The sequence below is a fragment of the Branchiostoma lanceolatum genome, chromosome 1 (assembly GCF_035083965.1).
Source record: "Branchiostoma lanceolatum isolate klBraLanc5 chromosome 1, klBraLanc5.hap2, whole genome shotgun sequence".
Classification (NCBI taxonomy): domain Eukaryota; kingdom Metazoa; phylum Chordata; class Leptocardii; order Amphioxiformes; family Branchiostomatidae; genus Branchiostoma; species Branchiostoma lanceolatum.
Genome location: NC_089722.1, coordinates 26,664,484 through 26,689,342, shown reverse-complemented (window position 1 = coordinate 26,689,342; position 24,859 = coordinate 26,664,484). Strand labels below are relative to the sequence as shown.

At 41.1% G+C, this 24,859-nt stretch overlaps 5 protein-coding genes across 6 annotated transcripts; 3 read left to right on the top strand and 2 right to left on the bottom strand.

The window, feature by feature from the left end:
* The first annotated feature begins 92 nt into the window (after positions 1 to 92).
* Positions 93 to 8,260, top strand: LOC136445519 (uncharacterized). Of its 2 annotated transcripts, none has more exons than XM_066443572.1 (8): positions 93 to 188; positions 1,030 to 1,266; positions 1,768 to 1,864; positions 3,252 to 3,402; positions 3,989 to 4,184; positions 4,578 to 4,756; positions 5,954 to 6,106; positions 6,804 to 8,260. In XM_066443572.1, the coding sequence occupies exons 1-8, from the start codon at positions 172 to 174 to the stop codon at positions 7,181 to 7,183; spliced, it is 1,410 nt and encodes a 469-aa protein (XP_066299669.1). In that variant the 5' UTR covers positions 93 to 171; the 3' UTR covers positions 7,184 to 8,260. The 2 variants fall into 2 exon arrangements, with proteins under 2 accessions (XP_066299669.1, XP_066299658.1); XM_066443561.1 differs by lacking the exon at positions 5,954 to 6,106 and adding an exon at positions 5,554 to 5,712.
* Positions 8,261 to 9,750: 1,490 nt separating this feature from the next.
* Positions 9,751 to 20,297, top strand: LOC136445527 (uncharacterized). Its single transcript, XM_066443584.1, has 7 exons — positions 9,751 to 9,929; positions 10,589 to 10,705; positions 13,999 to 14,076; positions 14,377 to 14,492; positions 15,048 to 15,260; positions 19,059 to 19,316; positions 19,550 to 20,297. Exons 1-7 carry the CDS (start codon positions 9,863 to 9,865, stop codon positions 19,688 to 19,690), a joined length of 990 nt encoding a protein of 329 aa, XP_066299681.1. The 5' UTR covers positions 9,751 to 9,862; the 3' UTR covers positions 19,691 to 20,297.
* Positions 10,960 to 13,017, bottom strand: LOC136445536 (uncharacterized). The gene is made up of 3 exons (XM_066443596.1): positions 12,758 to 13,017; positions 12,055 to 12,298; positions 10,960 to 11,457 (listed from the first exon to the last, which is right to left on the bottom strand). Exons 1-3 carry the CDS (start codon positions 12,993 to 12,995, stop codon positions 11,259 to 11,261), a joined length of 681 nt encoding a protein of 226 aa, XP_066299693.1. The 5' UTR covers positions 12,996 to 13,017; the 3' UTR covers positions 10,960 to 11,258.
* Positions 15,927 to 18,183, bottom strand: LOC136445513 (cAMP-regulated D2 protein-like). Its single transcript, XM_066443546.1, has one exon. It carries the CDS (start codon positions 18,088 to 18,090, stop codon positions 16,414 to 16,416), a length of 1,677 nt encoding a protein of 558 aa, XP_066299643.1. The 5' UTR covers positions 18,091 to 18,183; the 3' UTR covers positions 15,927 to 16,413.
* Positions 20,298 to 21,367: 1,070 nt separating the features above from the next.
* LOC136445545 (vitamin K epoxide reductase complex subunit 1-like protein 1) lies at positions 21,368 to 23,627 on the top strand. The gene is made up of 3 exons (XM_066443608.1): positions 21,368 to 21,660; positions 22,034 to 22,143; positions 22,802 to 23,627. The coding sequence occupies exons 1-3, from the start codon at positions 21,383 to 21,385 to the stop codon at positions 22,987 to 22,989; spliced, it is 576 nt and encodes a 191-aa protein (XP_066299705.1). The 5' UTR covers positions 21,368 to 21,382; the 3' UTR covers positions 22,990 to 23,627.
* The last annotated feature ends 1,232 nt before the right edge of the window (positions 23,628 to 24,859 follow it).

The window sequence follows — 24,859 nt, the reverse complement described above, 5'->3', positions numbered from 1 at the left end:
ATACAACAAGACTCGAAGCCAAACATCTGCTTGGAGATGTTATGATGACCTATTATTGGTCGTTGACCTCATGGGTGTTTTCCATGATGCCACGTTTCGTGACGTCACAAGTCACGTGCTGAAGGGTGCGGTCTGTCCACTATTGTTATTATTTTGTCGCGACGTCGGGACATGGTACAGAAATATGAGTAAGTACAAGCCACGATTGCTCGCATTTTGCTAACGTTTTAAGACACAGAACCACTGAAATGTACAAAATGAAAGCTACAGAAAACTTTGAATAGCAAGTTTTCGGTTGACAATTTTCTCTGATTTCTGTTTTGGTCGTTTTTACTTCCGGGATCAGCTCCGCCCCCCTCCCCCTCCTCCCATGTTGTCAGTGTGTAGGAAAAGCGATCACTGAACTTGGTGGGACAGTTTTGACAGCCGATGTTTTTAAAGAGCAACTCAGTTTGTCGCTTAATAGAGCCGAATCTAGTGTAAGATTTAGATCAGATACAAGAAAATCCCGCACGCGCTCACACATGTTTTGAATTTAATGCAACATGTGTGAGCGCGCGCGGGATTTTCTTTTTAACATTTAAAAACAATTTGTTGTTAAACGCTGCGTGTATTTGTTACATCATATTCGGCATTTCTCTGAAAAGCTACCGACCAGCATCTTTCGGAACTTTAAAGAAAATCAGGAAAGTTTGTTTCTGTGAATAGATCATAGAATTCAAAGTAATTTCGCCACCTCGCAGTCTATCATGATCATTAGGGCCATTGGGGGTGAATCAGGAATAACAAAAGGCACAGGCGCCGGAAAAGATCCGTATTTCCAGGAAATTCCGGGCGCGTGTCACCTGCACACTGAAAATCCAGGAAGTGGTCAGACTCTATCTGAGTATCACATGCATGTCTCCTAATTTTCACAATGCCTCAAATTGAAAATTAAAAAAATGGATTTACAGTATTAAAAATAAGCTTGATGTTTTGTGGCACGATGCATATGCTTTTATCAATATCAATTGTTTTGTTGTCACATAGACGTGCTGCATCATCTAAGTTTGGGATGGAGATGACAGTTCTCTGTGGTTTGGTGGTAGCACTTGTGTGTCCACCTCTGGTCACCTGTGTGACCACTCCAGAAACCACCACATCAACGACTCGTGCATCAAATGGTAGGCTGTCGGCAACCTTCACACCAGATACAGGATTCGCACAAATGAGGATCGGCAACACATCTGGGACCAATACGGACATCAGTCTTAGATTTAAGACAAGGTAATTTTTTTCACACATTTTAAGTGTTCTGTGACATGCATATGAATTCACACCTCCCACATCCCAAAAATGATGACATAACCTTTTTAGAGGTTGAAATTCTGCTACAGAATTTTTTTGCATTTAGAGAAGCCTTAGACTGGAAGACTATGTGCCAGATTTACACTTTTCTAAAGATTTAGCTACAGTTGTATGCTTTGTAATAAGATATGACAAAGTTATGTGATGTCCAATGTTAGCTGTATAGTACATACATGTACTTTCTCTATATTTCTCATCAGGTTGAGAGTTTTGCATTCTGGGCAAATTTTTTTAAATATACAGCTTACAGTTTTAACTGTTAGTACTGCAATGACATGTACCTGTACTTAAGTACGAAAATCATCATTTTGATTATTGAAATGGCCAATTGAAGATGGATATTCTGTTGATACAATATTGTCATGTCGTTCATAATGAATAGTATTATATCCTAACTCTGTTTTATATCATATACTCCAGAATTTCTGCTGGGTTACTATTCTACTTTGGAGGTCCAACATATCTTGCTGTCTACTTGAATCATAGAGGAGGCCTTGTACTGCATCTAAATTCTCAGGTAAGTTACGGGTTTGTGGAAAAAGCTGGCCCTGTCTACCTGGCCAGTCTACCCTGGCTATCTACCCTTTTTGGACCCCAAGGGCATGCATGGGGGTTTTGCATCTGATTGAATTTTCTTGAGGAAAACCTGGGCAGTGGCAATCCCAGCTGTGGGTGGGCTGGATCATACTGTTGGACGATAGGGACAGATCTGAGCAACTCCACAAACACTGGAAGAAAATCTATTATTGATAAACAAACATCTAGGTATACAACAAAATGTACTAGGATTGTTACACTAGATAGAAGAGGTGTGATGGGGTACAGGATAAACTAAGAAAACTGATAGGATGGTTTGCCAGGGCAGCAGCTGCTAAAAGATTTCGTCAGTATCTGGGCTACAGTAACCCCCAGGGGTGTCATACATCTGTTGTGAATTTACCTGTTGTGACAAACAAAGGTCCTATTGTTGTCTGGCTCATCCTACTAGTTTTCTTTGCTTCCTTGTATTACTTTCTACTTCAATTTTGTTTAACATTTCAGGAACATTTTATTGTACACATGTACTTGGAACTTTTTTTCCAGTCTTGGTGGAATTGCTTTACCAGCATCACCCCACACCCCGGCCCCAACCCAATAGGCATTGTCTTCCATCCAGCTCACACACATCTGGAATTGCATTGACCCAGTTTTTGCTTAAGGAAATTCCATTAAAGCCCAAACCCCCATGCATACCCTTGGGCCCAAAAAAGGTAGACAGCCAGGGTAGACAGGCCAGGTAGACAGGGACAGCTTTTCCGCAATCCCGGTAAGTTACAACTATCACTCTGAGTCTTAAAAATTTGCTATTGGCCACCTGTGCCAAAGAACCACCTTGCCAATGTGGCCACTTTGTGGTGGTCCCTTAAATAATATTTCCTATTGATCAAAGCATTAAGAATCCTGTCTATACATATGCATGTAGTGACCTCCTATCCGCTGTGAGCTTGTGTTTTTATGTCCCTTGAGTAGTTGGTCCTACTGTCCAACTGGCCACCATTTAGCCCCTAGAAGCAAGAGAGTGCATGTGTTACACAGGATATGCCAAAATTATGTACAAATAATTGTTATATGAGTAACAATATTATGATATGATATGAGGCCACACCATTTTAATTTCTTGGATAACGCAAGTTTAAAAAAAATATGCTAGATTGGAAAATCAACAGGAAAACAGAATCTCAGAGGAAAGTTTATACTTTGGTGCACACAATTTCCGGGAGTGAACAGGGTCAGGTGCAAGTTTTCACCCCAGCCTTCCGCCTTCATGATTTTTTTTGTGTGCTAAGATTTAAAAAAAATCTGTTAACCAAGAAATTAAATTGGTGTGGCCTAATGATATCATAACAATGAATTCTCAACTGCAGGGAAGCAGGGAAGGTGTTAGTAGCAGAGAAACCTTTGGGAAAGACTTCAATGATGGGAATTGGCATCAAATCACTGTGCGCAGAACCGGAAACATGGCCACTCTACGTGACAGCACAGATGACACTATAAGTATTGGACATGTCACTCATGGTAATTATATCAAGTTGTGTGGAAATCTTTCCCTTAAGGCTTAACACCAAAACTTACCATGGTCATAATATATGTTGTTATTTCATCACTTGCAATTAGCCTTTGGACAAGAATTTGCATTAAAAGTTGTTATTAATTTGCATGAAAGATTATGATATCTATGGTATGATAATTGTGATGCATTCTTCTCACAGTTTTTTGTCTTAAAGTAAGAGAAGCAGAGATTTTGTGACAAGGGTTTGTTTTCTACAAATTTCAGATTTTTGCATGACTGTATAAACTTAGAATTTGATATCATAAGGAGGAAACTCTGGGATTGTTTAGGCGACCCACACATGTATATGTACTGAGTCTACTGACACTGACCTCTCAATGTAGATACCATTATAGACATTATTTTGAATCATTTACATACAATAGTACTAAAAATATTGTTATAGCTTGTTGTACTGTCCATGTCAAAATTCCAATGTACCGTCTTGTCCTTGTCAGCCCTTTGTAATAGCAACAGGCTAGTTGGGCAGCCCTGGCTGTGTGTGTTGAACAGCCAAACCAATAACGGTTAAATAAATATCATTTTGAACAGGTATCATACAAGACATCAATGAAGAACTCCATACAGATAAACTGTTCATTGGTGGTGCACCAGATGACATCTTCCCAGCGGGTTTTGTGTGGAGGACGCCCTTCCGTGGTTGTCTTGAGGACGTTCGCTTTGCATCTTACATGTTTAACGACCCCAAGGATCAAGACGTCTTGTATTTTGATGGAATCTTTTCTTGGTATGTAACACCTCGAGTATGTCTAATTTGTAACAGCACCATTGCTTTATAAAGAGAATTACTTAACACGGTTGTTGTACATAATGGTATTCTTAAAAGTCTTTCTTTCATTTACTGAGTCAGAAGCTATTAGAATGTACTTATTAGCTTTCAGTCCTTTGTTTCCCAGAAATGTAGACTCAATTTTGAAATGATATACAAGAAAACATTTGCTTCTAGTGACTTAGTGAAGTGTATGTACATTGTAAGTGGTCACATTGGCCAGGTTGTCTTTTGGTAGAGATGGTCATTTGTACAGGTGCGACTGTATTCATAATTCAAATTGACCAGTTCTATCTCTAGTGCTCATATAGTCTCATATGCCAACTAAGCTGTTTTCTATGTATGTTTCAGGCTGGGGTGTTTGGAATCATTGACATGTGGTTTTGAGTGTCTAGGCATGATAGATAAGGACTGCAGCCTCGGTGCCTGCATGTGTTCACCCTCCTACCATGTGTTGTCTGAGGATCCATTAGTTTGTGGCAGGACAACCCTCGCCCCATGGCCATGTGGAGCAGCTCAAGGATGCACAGGTACTTTCATGCTGGATTTTTGTTGTCATTTCTGTTAGCCAGCATCACACGTTTGGAAAATTGCTTGCCTGTTTTCTACGAGTTGAAAAGGACATTTTCAATAGCCTGGAGTTCAGCCTTGTTTGCTTTGGGGTAGCGACGTTGGGAGAGGGCCAAAGCTAACAAGGCTGGACTCCAGGCTATACACACTGCCAGTGTTCTCTTGATCACTGCTAAATGTTTAGGAAGCAGCTGATGTTCGCAGGTCACTGAGCCCCTTTGAAAAATAATGTAGTATAGTTGATTTTCAGGTGAAATATACACTCAATTCTCTGGCGATGTTGAGATTTGAAACCTTCTGATGATCAACAAGTTTTGTCGAAGGCTGTTGACAGTGTGACACCAGTAGCACCTTATTTGTTAAGCAATAATAAATGTTAATGTAGATATAGATTGTCTGGAAAATTGAATGAATTTTTCTAAAGGAGTATAAACATGTTGTTATCTTTGTTATTGTTCTTCCAGAGAAACAACTCAATTATTTTAGCTTTTTATTAGCTTTATATATAACACTTTTCGGGTGATGCTGCATGAACCAAATAGCACTCATTTGCACATCTTTTTAGTGGTTTGCTTTTTTGAAATGGGTCTTTTTATTACTGTTTAAACTCAAAGCACACAATCATACGGAGTATGGTACAGTACTTTTTTGGGGGGAACATTGCAATAATTTTTTGGTAATTGTTTAGGCTTATAGCTTATGTACATGTGCATAATTAATTAGTGTAAGTTCTGATATGTAATCTATTTTCCTTCAGACAACAATGGTGACAACAAGGACAACAGAGACAATTTCTTCACTGATGACGATGAATTGCCCATAATCTGGGTTATCGTCATTTCAGTCTGTATTTTTGTGGCTCTGCTCTGTTTGTGCTACTGTGTTAACCAAAAGCAGCGTCCAGAGCGCACGCCAAGTAAGCCCTATCATATTTGGGCATTACACAGGTATTTTCCCCAGTACTCTGACAAACGCTAGTCTGTATAACGCAAACTCCACCTGTCCGGGGATTTCTGTCCCCTCCCTGCCGATTACAGGATGGCGAGCGGTCACAGGAGGCTTGATTGAATTCAGGCTAGACAAAAGCACGCATGCAACAAAAAACAACAAAATTTTCTTTTTTTGAAAATCTAAATTTGATGTATTTCGTTTCCCAGAAAACGACAGAACCAGACCCAACGCAGTTGAGACTGAGGATGGTGCATTCCCAGTCTGGGTCTTCATTCCCCTCGCTTTCTTTGCTGTACTCGGCCTGTTTTTCTGTATATTCAGGAAGAAGGAACCTCAACGCAGTCCACAGGCTGCACAAAGTAAGACCTGCATGCTACAGTAAACTTTTTAGATTCACAGCACTTAAATTTCATGGTATTTAAAGTTGAAAATTGCAGGTTGAAGCTGATAGCAGTTACATAGTGGAAAACAAAACATTATCATCAAACTTCACGAATGAGATGAGTTTTCAGCAAAACTGCATGGTCACCATGAAAACCACAATCTTAAAAACATAGCAAAAATTTCAAAATGTACAGACTGAGTATACTACACAAATAATTGCACCATCACCTGCTTTTCTTGAAATATCAATCTAAGATCACTCCAGAAATACTGCATATGAATATACTGAAATATCTATTCCATCTCCAAAAACTTACAATTGGAGACACCTTCAAAATGTCAGAGAACTAGGGAAATCTTGTGTGCCCTATTAATAAGTATTATCATTTCTATTTGATACTCGGTCCTAGATAAGTTCACTTGATATAGGTTTAGATGACAAATGTTTTTTCAAAAGAAAGACTAAATGCAGCATAGTAGATGATGATGATGATACTTTTATATTAAGTAATACTGGGTATTACAATTGATTTATGGAAGCATTAGGATTTCTCATTTATTTTGATTGTAGAAACCTATTTTTCGTTCACATCTTTCACTTTGTACTTGGTATACGTGTTTATTTTACATCTCTACAAATCCTATATTTGACTTTTTATCGTCTCCCCACAGCCACAACGGCCATACCCATGACTCAGTCCAGTGAAGTTGCCTTTGACCTCAACCCGCCCACCTACCAAGAGGTTGTCACGGTTACAGACGTGAACCCCGCCCTGACTGAACTGTCCGTCACGGAGCCACCAATGTACGACAACATCGAAATCCGCAGTCATCCACCAACAGCCAACCAGCAAACAGAACTGTCCAACCACGACAGAGGCGTGCGGCCGACAGCGCTACCGAGTTCTACAGATGGTCTTCCATCTCAGTATGAGGGTAATCAGGTCCCATTTGAGGGTCAAAGGTCACCTGACATGCCTCCTCCTGCCTATGACAGTTTTATGGAGTATTCTAAAACACCCCCTGGGAGTCTAGAGGCGTTAGATGTGTAAGCAAGGGGTGGGTACCGGTACACTGAATCATATACAAAATGTACTGCTAAACAGGATCAGGTCCAGATCTAGAACTGGAACTGAATGGCAGACAGGTGCCCAGTGCCCACCCCTACATGTGTGTAGTGTAGGCTGTTGATGTTTTTACAGGTTTTCTTGATTATAGTAAAATTCATGAACCATTGATATTGCTACATTTGGGAGAGGCACAATTCAAATTCAATTTGGATTGTAAATGACAAAAACTTGCTTTCCTTTATTTTATCTTTTAAACAATTATATATATATATAACAGTCATCATCATATCTAACAATAACATGTTTATATGTTACAAGAGAATAATGTGAGTTTGTTTGGTTTTTAAACCTCCTTGCTTGAAGTCTACCATCACTGATTCCAGTTACTTCCACCAGCTGCAGTTCAAATGTCAGTTGTCAGGTGGCATCCATGTTGATCTTCTTTGCCTCTTTTGTGCCAGTAGGTCAAAAACGTCAGATGGTTGCAGCAAAAGACTGGCAGAAAAATACTGAAGTCTTCCTATAGTAACATGTAGTTATGTTTGGAACAAAATATGTGTTAAGTTCTATTCATGCCAGCATTATAATCAGGTTACAAGGGTGGTGCTTTTAAGTAATCACGTAAATAAAGAGTGATAATCTGTAAATAGTACTAATTTTAAAGATATAAATTATAAATTGTGCCTCTGCCATAGGTAGAGCCAATTGCATTTTTATTATGTTCATAGAAAAAAATCAGATTTTGCCTGTCATCTACAATGTAGGATAAAAAAAATTCTGTATCAGGGATATACAATAATTCTATTTTGTGCAGGTGTAATGTCATGCTTTAATGCATTTGTATGCTCTACTTATGAAAAAAACTTCAGCATTGTTAAGGAGTTGGTTTTATTAAAAGTGCAAATGTTACAGCATTGTAATCTCTACACAAGTAATTTTAGAATATTTCTTGGTATATTTTTTATACTGCAGGGACCCATGTTATTTTTGGTAAGGCGTAAGAAAGTGTCAGGTGGTGGGTTGTACATAAATAAAGAGTGAGCCATGAGTACACTGTGATGCATTGTATGTAGTTATTGTAGTATTTTTGGCCTTCGCTTCTTTGCTAAGATACTTTGCATACTTTGGACAAATTGTGTTATTTCTGAAGAGAATATCATCAACTTATATGATTTATGCAAATGAGGACCTTATTTATTTGCATAATCGCTGAGAAACATCTATGAAACGTCAGTTGTAATTATAAAGGTTATCGTCGTTTGGCGAAGGTATCAGGTCGCTGAAATTCAGTTATACACGCGCAATTTCAGCTTCCTGTGTGTCAGGGGAAATCTTTGTTGAACAGCCCTCTTGTTTCCTCCACTTTGGCTGGATATACACATGTAAAGCGGAGCATTCACAGAATAAAGCACATAAGGCCGAATTAAACGCGCAAGAGTAAGCCACGCATCTGCTTGAAGATCCAAACGTGCCAGGCACATGCTCCTGGTACCACCACGAGATAACCACATCATCTTGGCAACCAATCAGAATCACAAGTGTCGATGACTCACACAGTGGTCTGACTGAATCCAACTGTCTCCATAGAAAAGACACGTGTGCTAGTTTGTGGCTTGTTGTGCCTGGTAGTGCCGGGTGACCTTCAGCGGGTATCGGCAAACCGCCAATTCAGTCCCCGCCATTAACCAACCTCAAACCGACAAATCAGCACATTTCTCACCAGACATGTTTTCTGATGGCATGAAGTTGTGAAATGCACTGTAGACATCGTGACATTTGAGGGGGTGTGAGTCATGGACAGATGTTTCACGCTATATGTAATGAATGATGGGAAAATCATTAAGATGCGATCTCTAGTGACTTGTAACACGAGAAAGGCTACAAACCTGTCAATATATATATACATAAGGAGAAAAATATTACGCTGTGAGAAGACTAAATCTAAATCAGTACACGATTGGCTTGCAAGAGATTAATAAAACACGACAACATTTGACAAATCAACGTCTTTTTTAAACAAATCTAATTAGTAGTTAGAACAGAAATGAGCTGCGAATACTGGTCAAAATAACAAAATTCGGTAAACCTGCTATGCTATTGCCATGCGTCTAAAGACCCAGGCTATATGAGTCTTCTTCGCGTATGATTTATGATTGGGGTTATCAAAAGTTAATCTGTAAGTTATTGATTGCATAAAATAAGGCGGATTAATCTGTACTCTGATCTTTACCCCCTCTCCTATTGCAACTTGAAGTTTGATCGTCGGACTGTCATGTACAAACTTAGATAACACTGAAATATTATTTGAATCAACTCTTAGGTCATGGGTTTTGTCACTCCGTTCAGTGAACTTGGCAAGGCTTAGCTTTCTTGGAAGTTGCGGTCTGTTAAAACAGATCGTCTTGACTTCCTGTTTTTTCTGCTTCTGTCAGCGAGATTTCCGTGCCAGGATTTCTCCAGAGGGTCGACAAACAGGTCCGGAGGTCCACGCCCCCGTCCCCATGGTGATGGACCTACTGTTCTATAAATACCAGCTGTTATCGAAGCGAATGTGCCAGAAACCCGAGGGCAGGCTAGCTCAAGACGACAGCGCCTCTCAGCCGAGGGAACATCTAGCGTAGCTTGATTTCTTGTGTCTTCTTGAAGAAGTGACGTTACAGGATGAAGACGGTGTTCGTGCTGTGCTGTTTTCTTGTGGCCGCACAGGCCTGGCCGGGCAGTTTCTGGCGTAAGTACAGACATACTTTGTCCCTTGTTTCTTTTTGTTTGAGTTTGATAGGTTATAAATGTAACATCTGTTTGATACATTTGTTCGGCGATGTTATTCTTCATTTCGAAAAAGGCGCAGCTTTTCAATGTAAAATGTTCAGCCATTTCAAAACGCATCTTAGGAACGTCCTTAAGAAAATGGAACACAGTATCTACTGTCATCGTAAAAATAACATCTAGGTCTTGATTTGTACATTTTTTTCTCAATTCATAGCCTGGGTGGCATCCGCTTTATACTAGTACCAGAACGCCTACACTCGCTGCCCTTAAAGAAGATTTTTCAGGATCTTTCAGGTTAATGACCGTTAATGAGTCAGTAGTAAGATCCCCGGTGGTAACCGGATAGCACCCAGGCTAGACAAAATGCGATCGAAGAATGCTAATAGTACTGCGTTGCACACAAAAAAGTTGAGAGGCCAAAACAAATAGCGTTAAAAGAAAAGAAAAACAATTGACTTTATGAAAAGCTTGCCTAGCTCGTGACCGATATAATTCGTCATTTGTTTAGATTTTCCCCTAAGCGATTCCTTAAGTTTTGCAAACAGTAAATCTCTTCAAAAGTTATACATAACTATTTCTGAACAAGGCATACTGACAGTGAATATGCCTTTTCAACAGGTCACTTTCACGATGAGGACCCAACATCCGACCCGGAACGTCCGAGCAACTTCTCGCCAGGGTCCAGTTTCAGCCCTTTCGGTCGACCCGGTCAGAACTTCTGGGACAGAATGTCTGGTGAGTGTTGAGAATTTTTTACGACTTTCAGAGCAGCCAACGTACAGTTGCAAGGATGAATTTTTATGTGCGGCCTGTTGTAGTACTTCATTCCGTTTTTATAGGTGATACCTTCGCCAAAAAGGTTAACGATATGTCTCCGTACGTGTTTGTTTGTGTTTTTTGTATGTGTATGTGTGTGCGTGTTTGTGAACAGCAAAACTAAAGTTATCAGTGGATAGTTATTAAATTCGACATGTGTTGACAAAACGAAGGACAGATTTTTGTTAATCATTGGGCTCCTGGTAGCTTTCTATGGTACTGCAGCAGAACCTCTGTTTTTGGAATCTCATATGATGGTCATAATTTTTGAGTGTTACTGTCGAGAGTCGTCACAATGTGCTTTGTGCATAGATTTGCATTTTATTTCATCAAAGTCGTTACAATGTGGTTTTCTACATTTAAATTTTACGTAGACGGGTGTCTATAGCTAGATCTAAAAGCTGAACGTGAATCGCCTTTTTGACCTATTATGTATCCGAATTAGAAAATTTTCATTCTGTCAAGGTAATCTCTACGCGTTCTCTGGCTGTTCTGGTTCAGTCGTGTCCGTTTCCCAGTATTTTTCGATCCTGTTGATTTTACCGGTGGTTGAGAAGTCCCCGTAGTCGAGAAAGATCGTCCGTTGATGCAGGAAACAGTCACCCCGCTCCCCGTGCCGCAGTAGACCGCAGTGGATCCGTATGTCTCTGTAATACCGGGGAGACAGATCCCTGGAGATGGTGTGAAGAAAATGGTTAGCTTTCAACAACAACAAAAAAAGAAGGAAAAAATGTCTCCCTCAGTATTAAAGATTTTTTTTCTCGTTTCAATGCATCCTCATTTGAGGTGAAGCATGATGCTTTTCCAAGTAGCTAGTGGTAGTGCAATGCGGCTTCGCTACGGCTCGCGTTCAACAGTTTGGCCAAGCACACCGGGTCACCCCTACTCTTCTCGATATTAAAGTGTGCACGTGTTGGGTTCTTTTACGTGCAGATGTTTGACGCTTGAGGCTAATGCCTAAAGCTCCATCATACACGGGGCCGCCGGCTTTACGTCACCATCCGAAATGACGTATGCAATCCCTTACAACATGTCCGAGCTCGAATCGACCCCGAGGATCGAACGGAATTTGATCCAGATGGCGAAGCAGCGGGGTTGTGTTACCGCTTGCGGCACGGGGACAAGATTTGTGACAATGCGAAATAATTGAATAACTGTGACAATTACAGGCAAGGTTAGGATATATTTTTGAAAAAGAACAAAAACATTAACATTTGAGGAATTGATCAGAAGTTTCAAATCCCCCAAATGATACATGATCCACCAACCTGACAGTGTCACCGTGCAGTTCTAACTGTCGCCAGTGCAGCAGCGCCCCCTGGCTGGCCATGAAGATAATGTTCCCCCAATCCCCGCCCGCCTCTCTCTCCGCCGAGCAGTAGGCCAGGATGTCCCGGTGTGTCTGTAGCTGTGCGATCAGTCCGGTGTTTTTCTCCCACACCAGAGATTCCACTTCAGTGGGGATGTCTTCATATGGCAGTTTTCTTCCCAAGAATCCCACAAATAACCATTCTAGATTGAAGATTAAGAAACATTTCTTGTTGTCTATCTACAATGTCGTTTGGTCAGAAGAGAACAGTATATGCAGGTGATGTAGCAAAGAGTGGGAAATCTAAAAAAAAAAAAATGAATTCATTTATGGACTATGGCCTTTTAAAATCTCTTGATTATGCATAATTTATTCATATCGGGAGACTTGCGTAAACGCGAGGCTGCAGTGCAGTATATATATATACAGTACGTATACTAGTATAGGTGATCCATTGCAGAAGTGCAGATTCTTACGCATGAACTGCATGCCTTCGACCGCGTAATCGGACAAAGTTCATTGGAAGGTCATACAAGCTACTCCGCGAATCCGAAGTCTCAAGATACATAATTTTTTGTTTTCTTTTGTATGTATGATATAAAAGTTACACCTCTGACTTGCATTTAAACAAACACCTCTCCTATGCGCCAAAACAAACTTACCTTTCGACGAACATTCCTGAAGTCTGCGTTTCCCGTTAGGAAAAAAACACTGTATTTTTCTCCCGTCGCTCAACTCGTAAAACGTGCCTTTCATGGCATCAGTTATTTCTGGTAATTCTTCAGCGCCAGCGGAGTTCACTTGCGAGAGAACAAAATCTTTCATCTCAGCTAAAAATATAAAGTCTTCGGCGAATCGTCCTCTTGTTAATTCTTGCGATCTAGCTTCGAAGTCCGACATGTTGGTACGGGGTTCGGAATACAAATAGTTGGACTTTGACACAGTCTAGTTCGGTGGCATTGGTACATGTATTCTTATCACGGTCAAAATGGAATGTTCTATTGCAAGATTTCACATAGGGGTGTTCCTAATGCTTTTTTCCCTTTTTTCAAATGGAAGTGTGCACGTAAGCGTGTCAAAAATGATTTATTGCATGGGATATGGTAACAACAATTAAAGGAGATGGGGTAAAATACATACCGCCCTACCTCCCCCACGGTTTTCACAATTTCCCGGACGCAACCATTTCTTTTCAACCAACAGTGTTAACAAATAGGTTGTCGTTTGTACCAAAGTTTTTCCGAAAACCTGCCTGGTTAGGAGAGATTAGTTTGTATTCATCTAAATATGTTGTAAGTCTTGTATTTATAACAGAGGTGAATAGCTTGGCTAAGCCGCTTGTCACCGAAATTCCCCTGTAGTTATTTGCGTCATCTTTTGCACCACCTTTGTGTAGTGCAACAATGTGGCTCTTGCACCATTCCTGGGGAAAGTATCCTGCAGACAGGAATAGATCAAAAAGTTTGACTAATGGTACTAAAAGTATCAATAACCTAGTTTGACTAATGGTACTAAAAGTATCAATAACCTATTGTTACAGCAAAGTCAGACACAGTTTACTGACGCATGTATGTTTTTCCTATGTTTTTATCATGTATTTGCAATTAGCCCACGGGCATGAACTTGCAATAAACTTCTTTAACTATGTATTGATGTAGCCTGGGTACCATCCTCCGTAGTTACCGCTGGCTTTCCCTTTTTGCTTGCTTAACACGGAGAGCCAGTGCTAACTTCGGAGGATGTTACCCAGGCTAGTATGACTGTTTTTTATGGAGTACTCCAAGTTTGAACTGTGTATTCATTTTTGTGATATAAGTATATGCTCTGGCCATGGGTATCTCTAAATAGATATCTTGCAAGGCTGTATGTTTGTCTGATTATTTCTATTAATGTCGTCTCGCAGCTCTCTTCACCCAGACGTGGAGTGAGATGCTCTCCGGACTCGGCGGTTTCCCAACTTTGGACCGCAATTCCACGGACGGTAAGTAACATCTCAACAACGAAAATCAATATTTTGTTAGAACTATACTAGTTTCTAGTAATCTATAAGACGATATGGTAAAAAAATACACCAGAAAGACTGACCTGTGTACAGTAGTAAAAGCAGTATTACGAATATCTACATTTTAACTCTTAGACAACAGAATTGTATGAAAAGAATAATATAAAGTACAAAATCAAAAAGTATAGACCCGGAAAGCATCTAAATTGTTTCAGGTAAAATAGAACATTTATCAATTGCAATAAATCGTTAAGGGTACTTTTCCCCCATTGACCGCAGATTTCTTGGATGGTGCGAGTGTTTTTGTCCACACAAGCGCTGGATCGTTCGGCTGTAGTTATGACTGGGACAACATGAGACCAAACTGTACCGGCAATACTACCTCCACCGTCACTGTAAGTATGGGCAAGCATTATTTACTGGAGTAAAAACTGTCATCACAAAGTTATGTATGTTGTACTGAATGGGCTGTGCAAGAACCATCATTCCTAGCTGGATATGGCGTATCTCCAAGCAGATATGGGGTGGGGTAACAGTGGACCGCCTGAAAAGCCGGCCTGTACGAAAACGTTAGGAATTTCACCCCGACATCTGCTAGAACATGGCTGTTTGTCTCTAGGGGTCAAAGTCTGCGGTACATCGATAGCTTCATTATTTAGGTAAAGGAACTTAAGTAAAAGCTTTCCTAGTTGACAGCCATGACATATAGCCTCCATTAACATTAATCCAGCGGGTTACATAAATCCGCCGCTTTGAAAAACAGTGGGTTTGAGAGATTTCTCGGTGCAGCACCCCCAGGTATGCACACTTTAGATATACAGTAGTGCATTATACTGGCGGACGTTGCGTTGGAGATCTAGCTGTTCGGACGTATCTTTTCAGGTGGCGGAATTATGTACCCTGGTGGAATTTATGTTAGTGTACGTTAATAAGGCGACTTCTCGTGGCAGGTCCAGTCCACGAAGTGTATATGGCAGGCTGACACCTACAACTGTACAACCTTCCGTAAGCAAGACGACAGGGAGGAGACCACGCAGGTGGCCGGGAACTGCACGGTGGAGGAGGGAGTGCGCACCTGCCCCGGGGCACCTGTCCAGCCCACGGGGTTCGACCTGGTCAAGGTGTTCGACCGCCGCGTGGACTGCTTGTTCCGGCCACTACAGGTCAGTCATTGGTGCATGCCCACACTTGGGTTTCTCATCGTCCAGCAGTCACATATAATTCAATTCAATCTTCATTGAACAGACATACTGAGTCTGAATTATGATGTTCTGACTAAATCTCGGTAAGCTAATTCAATATCAAAAGTTTACAAATAAGCTAAAATCTATGATAGACAACATTAAAACATATTCACATTCATTAACAATCGCGTCACATTATCAATTCAATACATAAGAGGAGACGTCTTTTAATTTGCGAATAGTATACATGTACGTAGACACGATACACCATTTAAACACAGTTGAAATAATGTATAATGATCGCAAATTTCTCTGTTCAAGTTTTATTTGATTTATTTCGCTGTTTGATAATTCTGCATGGACGTTGTTATGCAACTAGTAGCGGTTCTTTCATTCCAAAACTTTTAAAACATCGCTGGTCTTATCGTCATCTATTTGGTTCATCGCTTATCAGTGTTGATTGTTAGCTGTTACTGTTATTCATTTACTAGTGTTAGTTCTTTGGTTAATTGCTAGTTATTTTGTCCCGGTGAGGGGGGCTGTGACACCGGTCGCTAGACTTAGGGTACGAGAGGTATATGCATAGATGAAATCTTTTCAACAAGCTTATTGACAAAATACCGTACAAACACTGAGAGACCAGCCTGTCATCTTGGATATTTATTTTGCCTTGTATTGTATTGTATTGTATTGTATTGTATTGTATTGTATTGTAATTTGATTTGAATACCGGGATTTCAGTTGTAAACAATAGCTAATAATTGTAATACCACAGCAAGAGCTACGCAAAAGTGGCTGTCAACTCCACATTGTGGGTTTAGGCCCTGGCTTGTGGACAAACAAGACAAAGCTAAGAATGGTTTGTACAAAAACTTTGACCATAGGCCACAATGAAGTGCGACTTCACATGCGCCCTCGGAAATGTGAAATGTCTCTTTTATGTTTTGACAATGGATTGCAGTGTATCATATAAGCGGAAAATGTCAACTTGCAGGTATAACTCAAAATATTGTCCTTGTCAAGTCTTTCAAGGCTATTTCGAAAAAAGAGGCAAATTGGTGATAATTCATTCAGGCATGTTTTTACAAGTAATGTTCCTAGTTACATTTTTGCTGTGCGTAGCTGGAAGAAACTAAGGGTAGAGGTTCTCCTCATCCCAAAAGTCGCACTTATCTCGAAGGTAGCCTTGACCAACGCTGTTCTTCGGAACATCAAAGACCAGGTTGGTGTAGTTCTGGGCAGATCCAAAGGAAGGCCAGGCCAGGACTTGGTCAGCAGGAAGGCTGGTCTGTTGAGTGCCAGGGGTGTTGGGGTTGCCGGTGTGAGCAAAGTTGCCGTAGTAGTATGCCATGGAGTCAGCTAGGACCTGCTCTTCGGGGGTGAACTTGAACTGACTTGCCGCAGGCGCTAGTGAAATGGACTGGAACTCGAAGGGTAGCTCAGTGCCATGGCAGACTTTGCCGTTACAGTACGGGAACTGTCCCCAAATATAACCGTTTGATACGGGATGAGCGAAGACATACAGCCATGTGCTCGAATGTCCGTTCTTGAGAGCGCTTTTGAGGATATTACGTGTCGGGCAGGAGAAGATGAAATGGGTGGCCAGTGTTGACAGGGTCGGACGTTCGTCGCCTGTATTGGAGGGTGGGTACATCCTAAGAACTGAGAAGGCTGACGTCTTAAAGATGGCAAGCATTGCTTCCTGATATTTACTTGTTGACAAAGGTGATGACAAACCTTCGCCTATGAACAGAACGGCTTCTTCTGTATTTGTTCCGATAATGAGAGGCTTTTTCTGAAAGTTTCCAGTCGAGAAGCTTTGCACCATTTGTCTAGTGATCATGTCACCATCTATGATAGGTCCCCAGGGTTCGGCTATTTCAGTTAAGTGAAGCGGATTGACGATCGTATTTTGAACTGCTTGCTGGGCGTTAGAGATTCTGGAGGCGTCCGCTTCTCGCAGGCACTCCATGTCTCCGACTGAACAGTTCAGGATTGCAGCAAAGTCGTTACCAAAGATGATGCCTTCCAGCTGACTTCTGAAGTAAAGGCCTGTGGGTGCGCTGGACACGATGGCTTTGTGGAACAGCCTCTCGCTTCCTTCGTTGACCAGGTGGAATAGCACGGAGTACGCTCCTGCACTTTCCCCGAACAGTGTGACTTGGTTCTTGTCTCCACCAAAGGCTCCGATGTTGTCCTGTACCCACTGAAGTGCTGCTACTTGATCGAGGAGGCCGTAGTTGCCCATAGCGGCGTCTTTCCCAGTCCCTGCCCTGAGGAAGCCCAGAGAGCTCAGTCTGTAGTTGGCTGCCACAACAACAGTGTCAGTTTTGTTAGCAAAGAATCTGCTGTCATACAAGATACCCATAGCAGAGTATTCAAAGAAATTGCCTCCATGGATGTAGATGATGACCGGTTTCTTTGACTTGGGGCTGGCAGTGTTCGGCACAAAGACGTTCAGGTAAAGACAGTCCTCACTTCTCACCCTCTCCGCGACCGGAGGGCATTGTGCAATGTTATCCGGGTCGTTGGGACCGCAGGTAGCCTGGATGCAGATAGGGCTCCGTTTGGTGGCATTGTAGATGTCAGGCGCCCATGGCTTAGAAGGCTGTGGTGGGCGCCACCTTAGGTTTCCTGTTGGAGGATCTGCAAACGGTATACCGTAAAAGATTTTTCCCTCCTCGACATAGATTCCCCTGACAGGGCCGTGCGACGTCTGGGCGACCGGACCATCCGAGGCACCACTTCTACAGATACCACAACCAAAAAGTACCAGAACTACGAGCAGCTGAAGAGACAGAAAGGCCATGACTGCGTTTTATCCTTAAGTGTGTCAGACTCTATGAGGGCTACCCGTTTCCAAGTGGGCGTTGTCTATATCTGCTGATTCGCAGTTTATGTTTGTTCGTATCGTGACAAATCATGCAAATGAAGTATCTTATCTACCCCTATATAATGTATGGACGTGTGCATACATATATAACGGACCCTAAAAGAGCAGCTGCCATACGTGTTGTCTAGTAGTCTTATTGTTTTGGAGATTCATTTGACTTTTCCCCCATATTGACTTGTTTAAAGTTTAGATGTCTGTAATTGTGAACCAATGTTAAGTTGTTTTTAGCTGGTCATGCATACTAGTGTAGAGTGATTGGTTGATGAGGTGGTATCCAGGTCATGTAAATAGACTACAGTTTCGTCGCTGGCCAAAGTACAGTGTGAGTGCGGCGTGACTAGGGTCATCTAAAGCTTATGAAATACAGGTTGGACGTTGTACTTTGGCCAGAACCGAGGCTTTGTATCCTCTGTTTACGTTTGCAGTGATTTGACCCCAGGCGAGAGATGGTGTTTTCTTGGCCCACTTAGCTTGTATGGAACCTTTAGGGAGATACTAGAGACATGAACGTTTGATAAGGAAAATCTGCGAAGTAAACCTACTTGCAAGAAAATATCATTGAAGTTGCAATATATGAAGGCGACTTAATATTCACGATTCAGTCTACTCGAGCTCACGTATACCCAGCCCTCGTGTTTGGCTCACAAATATATGAGCATAAAAAATAAGGCAAGACATTAAATCAACAAGCTTTTTAAGACATATAAAAGTTGATACAGTGCGAACGGAGTTTTAACTGATAAGTTTCCGTACTTATTTTTCGCTACGTTTATAATTACCATTGATACCGTTACTAGCTAACCCAGTTTCTAGTACTAGATCCATACTTATGTCTCGTAATTTTATTCAAAATTCAGTTATTCTTTTGGGTCTCTTCCCTCTAGATCGCCGTTTTCTGCCCCGACTCCAACGATCCGGTGACCGAAGATTCCCTCAACTGTGACGACAGCGGCCTAATGTTGGACTACCACTGCCGAGAGCGCCAGACGCATTCCGAGGCCGGGGAACCCGAGGTTCATCCCGAGGCCGGGGAGCCCGAGGGACAAGATGCCGAGATCACATGGGTGGAGGGAGCAGAGGAAAGACCAGAGGGGGAGACAGACGTGGAAGAGCCATTCCCCATCAAAGTTTATGAGGAGAAGGTGCTAGACATTTTATGACTATCTAAAGCTAATGTGGCTTTGTACTTTTATCTGACTGACTAGGAAGGATGGACTGGGCTGGGATGTTTAAAACATGCACCGGGGCATGGTAAAGGTGGTTGTGAAAAGAAAGACATAAGATCTGTGCTATATTTGGTGACAGAATTGTACTATGGCACTAGTACTGTCCCAAGCCTCTGAGCTGACGCTGCTGTGCTTTGTCTTTCCACCAGGTGCGCTGCAAAGTTGGAGAGGACGACGTCGTCATCTGCTCTCGTTCCCAGAAGAAGTTTGATGACGAGGACGTGCTTCAGCGAGACCAGGAGGACAAACCCTGCAAATGGGACGGCTCGAACGAGGTCTTCTCGTGCTAGATCTGCTCCGAGCTCTCGGTCTGAGTTTTCATGAAGTCAGATACTTGTGTTTTCCGTCAAATCGTAGGAAAATCATTATCAGGAATATGAGAAACTATATATATACAAGAGCATAAGAGGATAGAATTTATGGCATTCATGGAACACGCAAAAGCCAGTCATTAGAGATAGAGAACGCATTTTGCCGAAACCATATGGACACATGTTTGCTCGCAATCATAATCAATGACTAACTTGTTCCCTGAATGGAAAATATCGATAACTTTGAAGAATATGTTCATAAATTCTGAATTTCAGACCTGTTTGATTCGCCATGTAATCGTCAGTGTTTTTTATTTCAAAAATAAAGAGGAAAAAAAGGTGAAGAAATAGGAATGCACTGGTTTGTGTTCATTAGTGTTTCTGTAGAATTGATTGATTGATTGATTGAAAGTATGTTACGCCGAGAATATATCGAATGTGATATAAAGCTCGAGTGTATTGGAAACGCAACTTATGGAATAAATGGTTTTGTGGAGTTCTAGATCTATATCAGATATGCTTCCAAACTTTGCGTTTGAATAAAGGTTAACATTGGCATGTGCAAACAGCTAATGGCCATTCGCAGATATGTGCATTCTTTCATAGTGACAAGTAGGGGTGGGTACCGGTACCGTGTACCGGTACAAAACCGGTATTTTTGTGTGGACCGGTCAAAATAAACCGGTCCGGAAAAAATCAGTGGACCAGACTTTGGACCGATTGGAAAATTCACAATACAAGACTACCAGCAGGCGGTCACATAATAAAATATAATAATGTTACTGGTCTAAGAAAATACAAAACAGCAGATTTAACGAGTCGTGGTTGCTCTTTTTCGAAGATGTTAGCTGTGAAATATATCTAGAAACACTCAAAGGATGAGTCAACACAGGGCGAGGCGAGTATAGTTAATTATAAGACAGTGCGAACCTAAAAAATTATATCGTTCCAGACATGGCGTTATTGTCCGACACACGCATATACTTGCAATAAAGTAAATCACTCTCCAAAGTACGGTGTCCGGACCTGGACCTGACCCTCTGGACCTGGACCTGGACCGTACCTGAATTTTCTGTACCGGTACCCACCCCTAGTGACAAGGCAATGACTACATGATAACTAATTCACATTGATTAATGACCATAGAATGGTAGTGTCAGGTGATGCATATGATAATGATAGATAAACTGATCAATAAAAATCCATCACAATCGACACACGATTTTTCCCCATGATTTGTATCACTCCATAATTTGTATCATTTGTCAATCAAATAGGTCATTATTATTAGGTGTCATGATATTATGATTTTCACATAATTCAAAAGGTACGTAGTTAGGTACCTAACCCTGCTATAAACAAGTCGCCGTGCCTTTCTTTTGATTTATCAATCTGCAATAAGGATATTCCTAAAATCTTTTACCTTTGCTAGCAAAAGAATATATATTGGTAGCGCAAAGCTACAAAACCGGTACGTGAGTTAGAATTAGCAGACAACACCGTATATGGGCATAGACTATGCCACTGGACCATTGGTATAATTTTTATCTTAAATCTGATGATACTGTTTACTAGCTTTCAGCCCTTAAACATTGAATGAGATACATTATGAAAAACTCAACTCAATATATCTTACGTCACATTTCTGATCAAATTCACTTTCTACTAAGAATGTATTACACCCCTGTGGGCGAGTGGAATCGGCTAGCACTTCCGGGTTGCTTCCAGATTTCAGCGTTCCTGACTTCAGTTCTCAGCTCCGTTACACTCAAGCTCAACGACACCATGATCGTCGAGTTTGTATCCCTCCACGCTAGCCTGTGTGTTTTAGGAATCATCCTGTCTATCTACGCTTTACATGTGGAGTTAGAAAAGGAGAAGAACAAGAGTTACGTGGCGTTCTGTGACTTCAGTGACCGTGTGAGCTGTACCAAGGCCTTCAGTTCTTAGTAAGTTTGATTATACGGGAGTCATACGGGGGAGGGCGGCGATAGACACATTCAGAACCACATGGAAACTGCTTTGACTATGATAGAGCTCGAAGATTTTGGGTGGTAGTCTCAGTGGACAGGAAGGCGACGTTTTTTTAGATGTATGATTGAGTATATGGTTATGGCATATTTAACCCCGAAAACGGCAATTTACGGCCCCGCCCACAAGTAGTAGGTTATGTTTATACACTGGGTGCATGGGAGGTATTGGTAGCTTGTGAATTTGATGTATGAACTAACATTAAAGCTTGACTTCACACATGACATGTCATGCACAAATAACGGAAGGACATTCAAAATTAAGTTATATTTCTCTTTGAACACATTCCAGCTATGGCAAAGGGTTTGGACTACTCCAATACATTGTGGGGGAGGACAGCATCCTGCTTCAGCCCAACAGCGTACTTGGAATCATCTTCTACGTGCTGCAACTTGTCCTCGGTAAGTTAAAAATCATAATGTACAACGATGATGACCTTACTAAATCTTGATGATACTTCGCCAGACATCCAGCCATCAGTGTGGGGAGGTTTAATAGTGACTATTGTGAAGCAATCTATTAAAAGTACAAGTTAAGCTATGGCTCAACTGGTAGCAGCCTTACAGTTAAGCTCCTGTTTCTAATTAGTTGGTAACTTCCCCCGCACAATCCCCGAGTGGAACGCCCTGCCTGGTGCGGTTGTTACGGCTCCCACCGTTGAGTCATACCGCGCCAGGCTGGAGGCCTGCCCACCTTAGCCTGGGACCTCCCCCCCCTCCCTACTTTGCCCCTCGCGGGGTTATCTGGGGGTAAATCAAGTTGAAGTTGAACTTGGAGACCCCAGTTCAAGTTCCGGGGTCAGGACATCTCGGTTGGGGCTGCACTGTCTTTCGGAAGGACATGTTCGAGGAGGTGCCTCAAGCACTTTAGAGTGGAAGGGCTCAGCTAGTAGCAACTCCTCCCTACAAAAAATACCCTGCTACTGAAACAGCAAGGAAACTTGCTGACCTATGTGCCACTATAGGTACTACATTAGACAGAATGGACAACATGACTTGAATACATGTTGAACTAGAAAGTAGAATGTCTCTAACTTTGCTTTCCATCCTCCCTCTGCAGGACATGTTGGTGGATATCTGTGTGTTCATCTCCTGTTCTATACATCCGTACTATCGTGCCTAGGGTGTCTGTGGTTAGCGTATGTTCTCTACTTCATTCTGAACGACACATGTGTGGTATGCATCGCAACATACGCGGTCAACTTTGCCATTATGTTTGTCAATTATCAAACATTTGTTGCTTTATAGAATTGAGTATCAGTGCCATAAGGGTAGGGTGTCTATACAAAATGTCCATTACATATAAGGACCAAGAGAGCTATGTGGAAAGATGACTAAGAAAAACAAAATTAATGTATGTACCTTTTGTTTGAGATCTCATTATTTTATCAGGTAAAGATACATGTACATGATGCAGTCCTCATCAGTTGTTACAGTATGTATGCAAAGGTTTAGATGCATGGTACAAGAAACATGAATTTCAACTTGTTGCAGAATGGGAAATAATACATTGTATTTTATTTGCAATACCAAGGCAGTGATGTACTTGTGATCTAAAGTTAATCATATTTTACATTGAAATGTGTTTTTGTTCTCATGATTTTGATCATGTACTAACTTAAAGATTTTTTGGATACTGGTCTTTAAAATGGTTTTTGCATAGTATGTATTAGTCCCCCCATGTAATATATGTGTACTTCTTGAGGTCAAAACATGCAAAATGCACAGGAAGGAGGAAACCTCGAGTTTTGTTGTTCCCCATCAGAAAATGTAAAACCATATTTGAAGACTGTTCTCTCTAGCAGTGTTGAAAAAATTGTCTACTATACTATACGTATCTTCAACTATACTAGTTTTTGTGCAAATAAACTAATTTTGTATTCAAATATACGGCTCTTCTGTATTTCACTTTTTAACAGTAGTACTTAAGGACAGAAACGTGATTGGTAAGGCAATAAGAAGTTCTTGTCTATTTCATGAAAGACTGTAAAATAACTTATCTTTACAGAACAGTTAAAAGGCAAATATCAGTAAGATTCAGTTTAGATGGGCAAGGTATAAGAAATCTCATTGTGTTCTTATAAAAAAATTACATACTGAGCTCAAATCATCAATGATAATTTGAATCAGTAACTAGAGTTCCATGACCTCATACCTTCGCCAAATGATATTGACCTTCACAACTGATGAGGTTTTTCATTGATGATAAAATCCTAATTTCTATTTACAAATGTATGATATCGATCGATGATCTTGTCCACTAAAATAACACAAGTTGTCCAAAGTATGAAAGTCTTATCTTAAGTTAGCAAAGACAGCTATTCTCAACTATGCAAATGTGGCCCAACATTTTCTCAATTATGTGAATGTGACCCTAATTCCTCCTCAATTATGCATATTGGCTCCTATACGCATAATTACCATTTATCTATATCAAATTATAACTTAAGCTACTAACAAACCAAAAATCATGATGATCTGTTGGCCCCTTCTTGAGTTATTACCAAATGAAGGGCGCACAGCTGGCACACAGCTGGGTGACCTTAATCCCAAGCCAGGCAATCCTCCAGGTGTCGAGTAACAGCTTTCAATGGAATTATACCTCATTCTCTTTGATCATGTAAATGAAGTCCTGATTTGCATACTATATATTTCATTATGTTAATCATCACCTAAGGTACCTACAGACCAAAAGCAATGAAAATACACCAAACCCTGCATGAGTTATCCTCATCCAAATTTTTTTCTCAACCTCTATTTAACCTTGAAAGTATACAACGATACACTCATTTGGCCGAGGCCCATTGCAGCTCAAAACAAGCCGCCAAGAGGCCCAAACTTACACCACTTGTTCCCTGCCCCAAGACCGATCTACTATAAAAAAAATAATGTACCTGGCGCCTCCAGAAAATTTGACCTCAAACTTTGAAGCTCTGCTGCAGTACCTTAGGTACCCGCTAGAAGGCCCATTATCGAACTTGACCTTCCTTTTTGCAAACCCTACCCATCCATTAAATATCATACAGAACCGTGAACCACTTCTCAAGTTATCTTGGTGACATACAAACACAGAAACATACACAGCTCGCTGCACAACGCGTAGGAAAGCGCCAGGTAA

Excerpts from the sequence above, each read along its gene's own strand:
- LOC136445519 (XM_066443561.1), top strand. Across the intron at positions 1,865-3,251 it reads TACTGCATCTAAATTCTCAG|GGAAGCAGGGAAGGTGTTAG; the intron begins GTAAGTTACGGG and ends TCTCAACTGCAG. Across the intron at positions 4,185-4,577 it reads TTTGATGGAATCTTTTCTTG|GCTGGGGTGTTTGGAATCAT; the intron begins GTATGTAACACC and ends TGTATGTTTCAG.
- LOC136445527 (XM_066443584.1), top strand. The coding sequence starts at position 9,863 with ATGAAGACGGTGTTCGTGCTGTGCTGTTTTCTTGTGGCCGCACAGGCC. Across the intron at positions 10,706-13,998 it reads CTTCTGGGACAGAATGTCTG|CTCTCTTCACCCAGACGTGG; the intron begins GTGAGTGTTGAG and ends GTCGTCTCGCAG. Across the intron at positions 14,493-15,047 it reads ATACTACCTCCACCGTCACT|GTCCAGTCCACGAAGTGTAT; the intron begins GTAAGTATGGGC and ends TTCTCGTGGCAG.
- LOC136445536 (XM_066443596.1), bottom strand. The coding sequence starts at position 12,995 with ATGTCGGACTTCGAAGCTAGATCGCAAGAATTAACAAGAGGACGATTC. Across the intron at positions 12,299-12,757 it reads TCAGGAATGTTCGTCGAAAG|AATGGTTATTTGTGGGATTC; the intron begins GTAAGTTTGTTT and ends TCTTCAATCTAG. Across the intron at positions 11,458-12,054 it reads CTGCACGGTGACACTGTCAG|GGATCTGTCTCCCCGGTATT; the intron begins GTTGGTGGATCA and ends CACCATCTCCAG.
- LOC136445513 (XM_066443546.1), bottom strand. The coding sequence starts at position 18,090 with ATGGCCTTTCTGTCTCTTCAGCTGCTCGTAGTTCTGGTACTTTTTGGT.
- LOC136445545 (XM_066443608.1), top strand. The coding sequence starts at position 21,383 with ATGTATTACACCCCTGTGGGCGAGTGGAATCGGCTAGCACTTCCGGGT. Across the intron at positions 21,661-22,033 it reads ACCAAGGCCTTCAGTTCTTA|CTATGGCAAAGGGTTTGGAC; the intron begins GTAAGTTTGATT and ends AACACATTCCAG. Across the intron at positions 22,144-22,801 it reads CGTGCTGCAACTTGTCCTCG|GACATGTTGGTGGATATCTG; the intron begins GTAAGTTAAAAA and ends CTCCCTCTGCAG.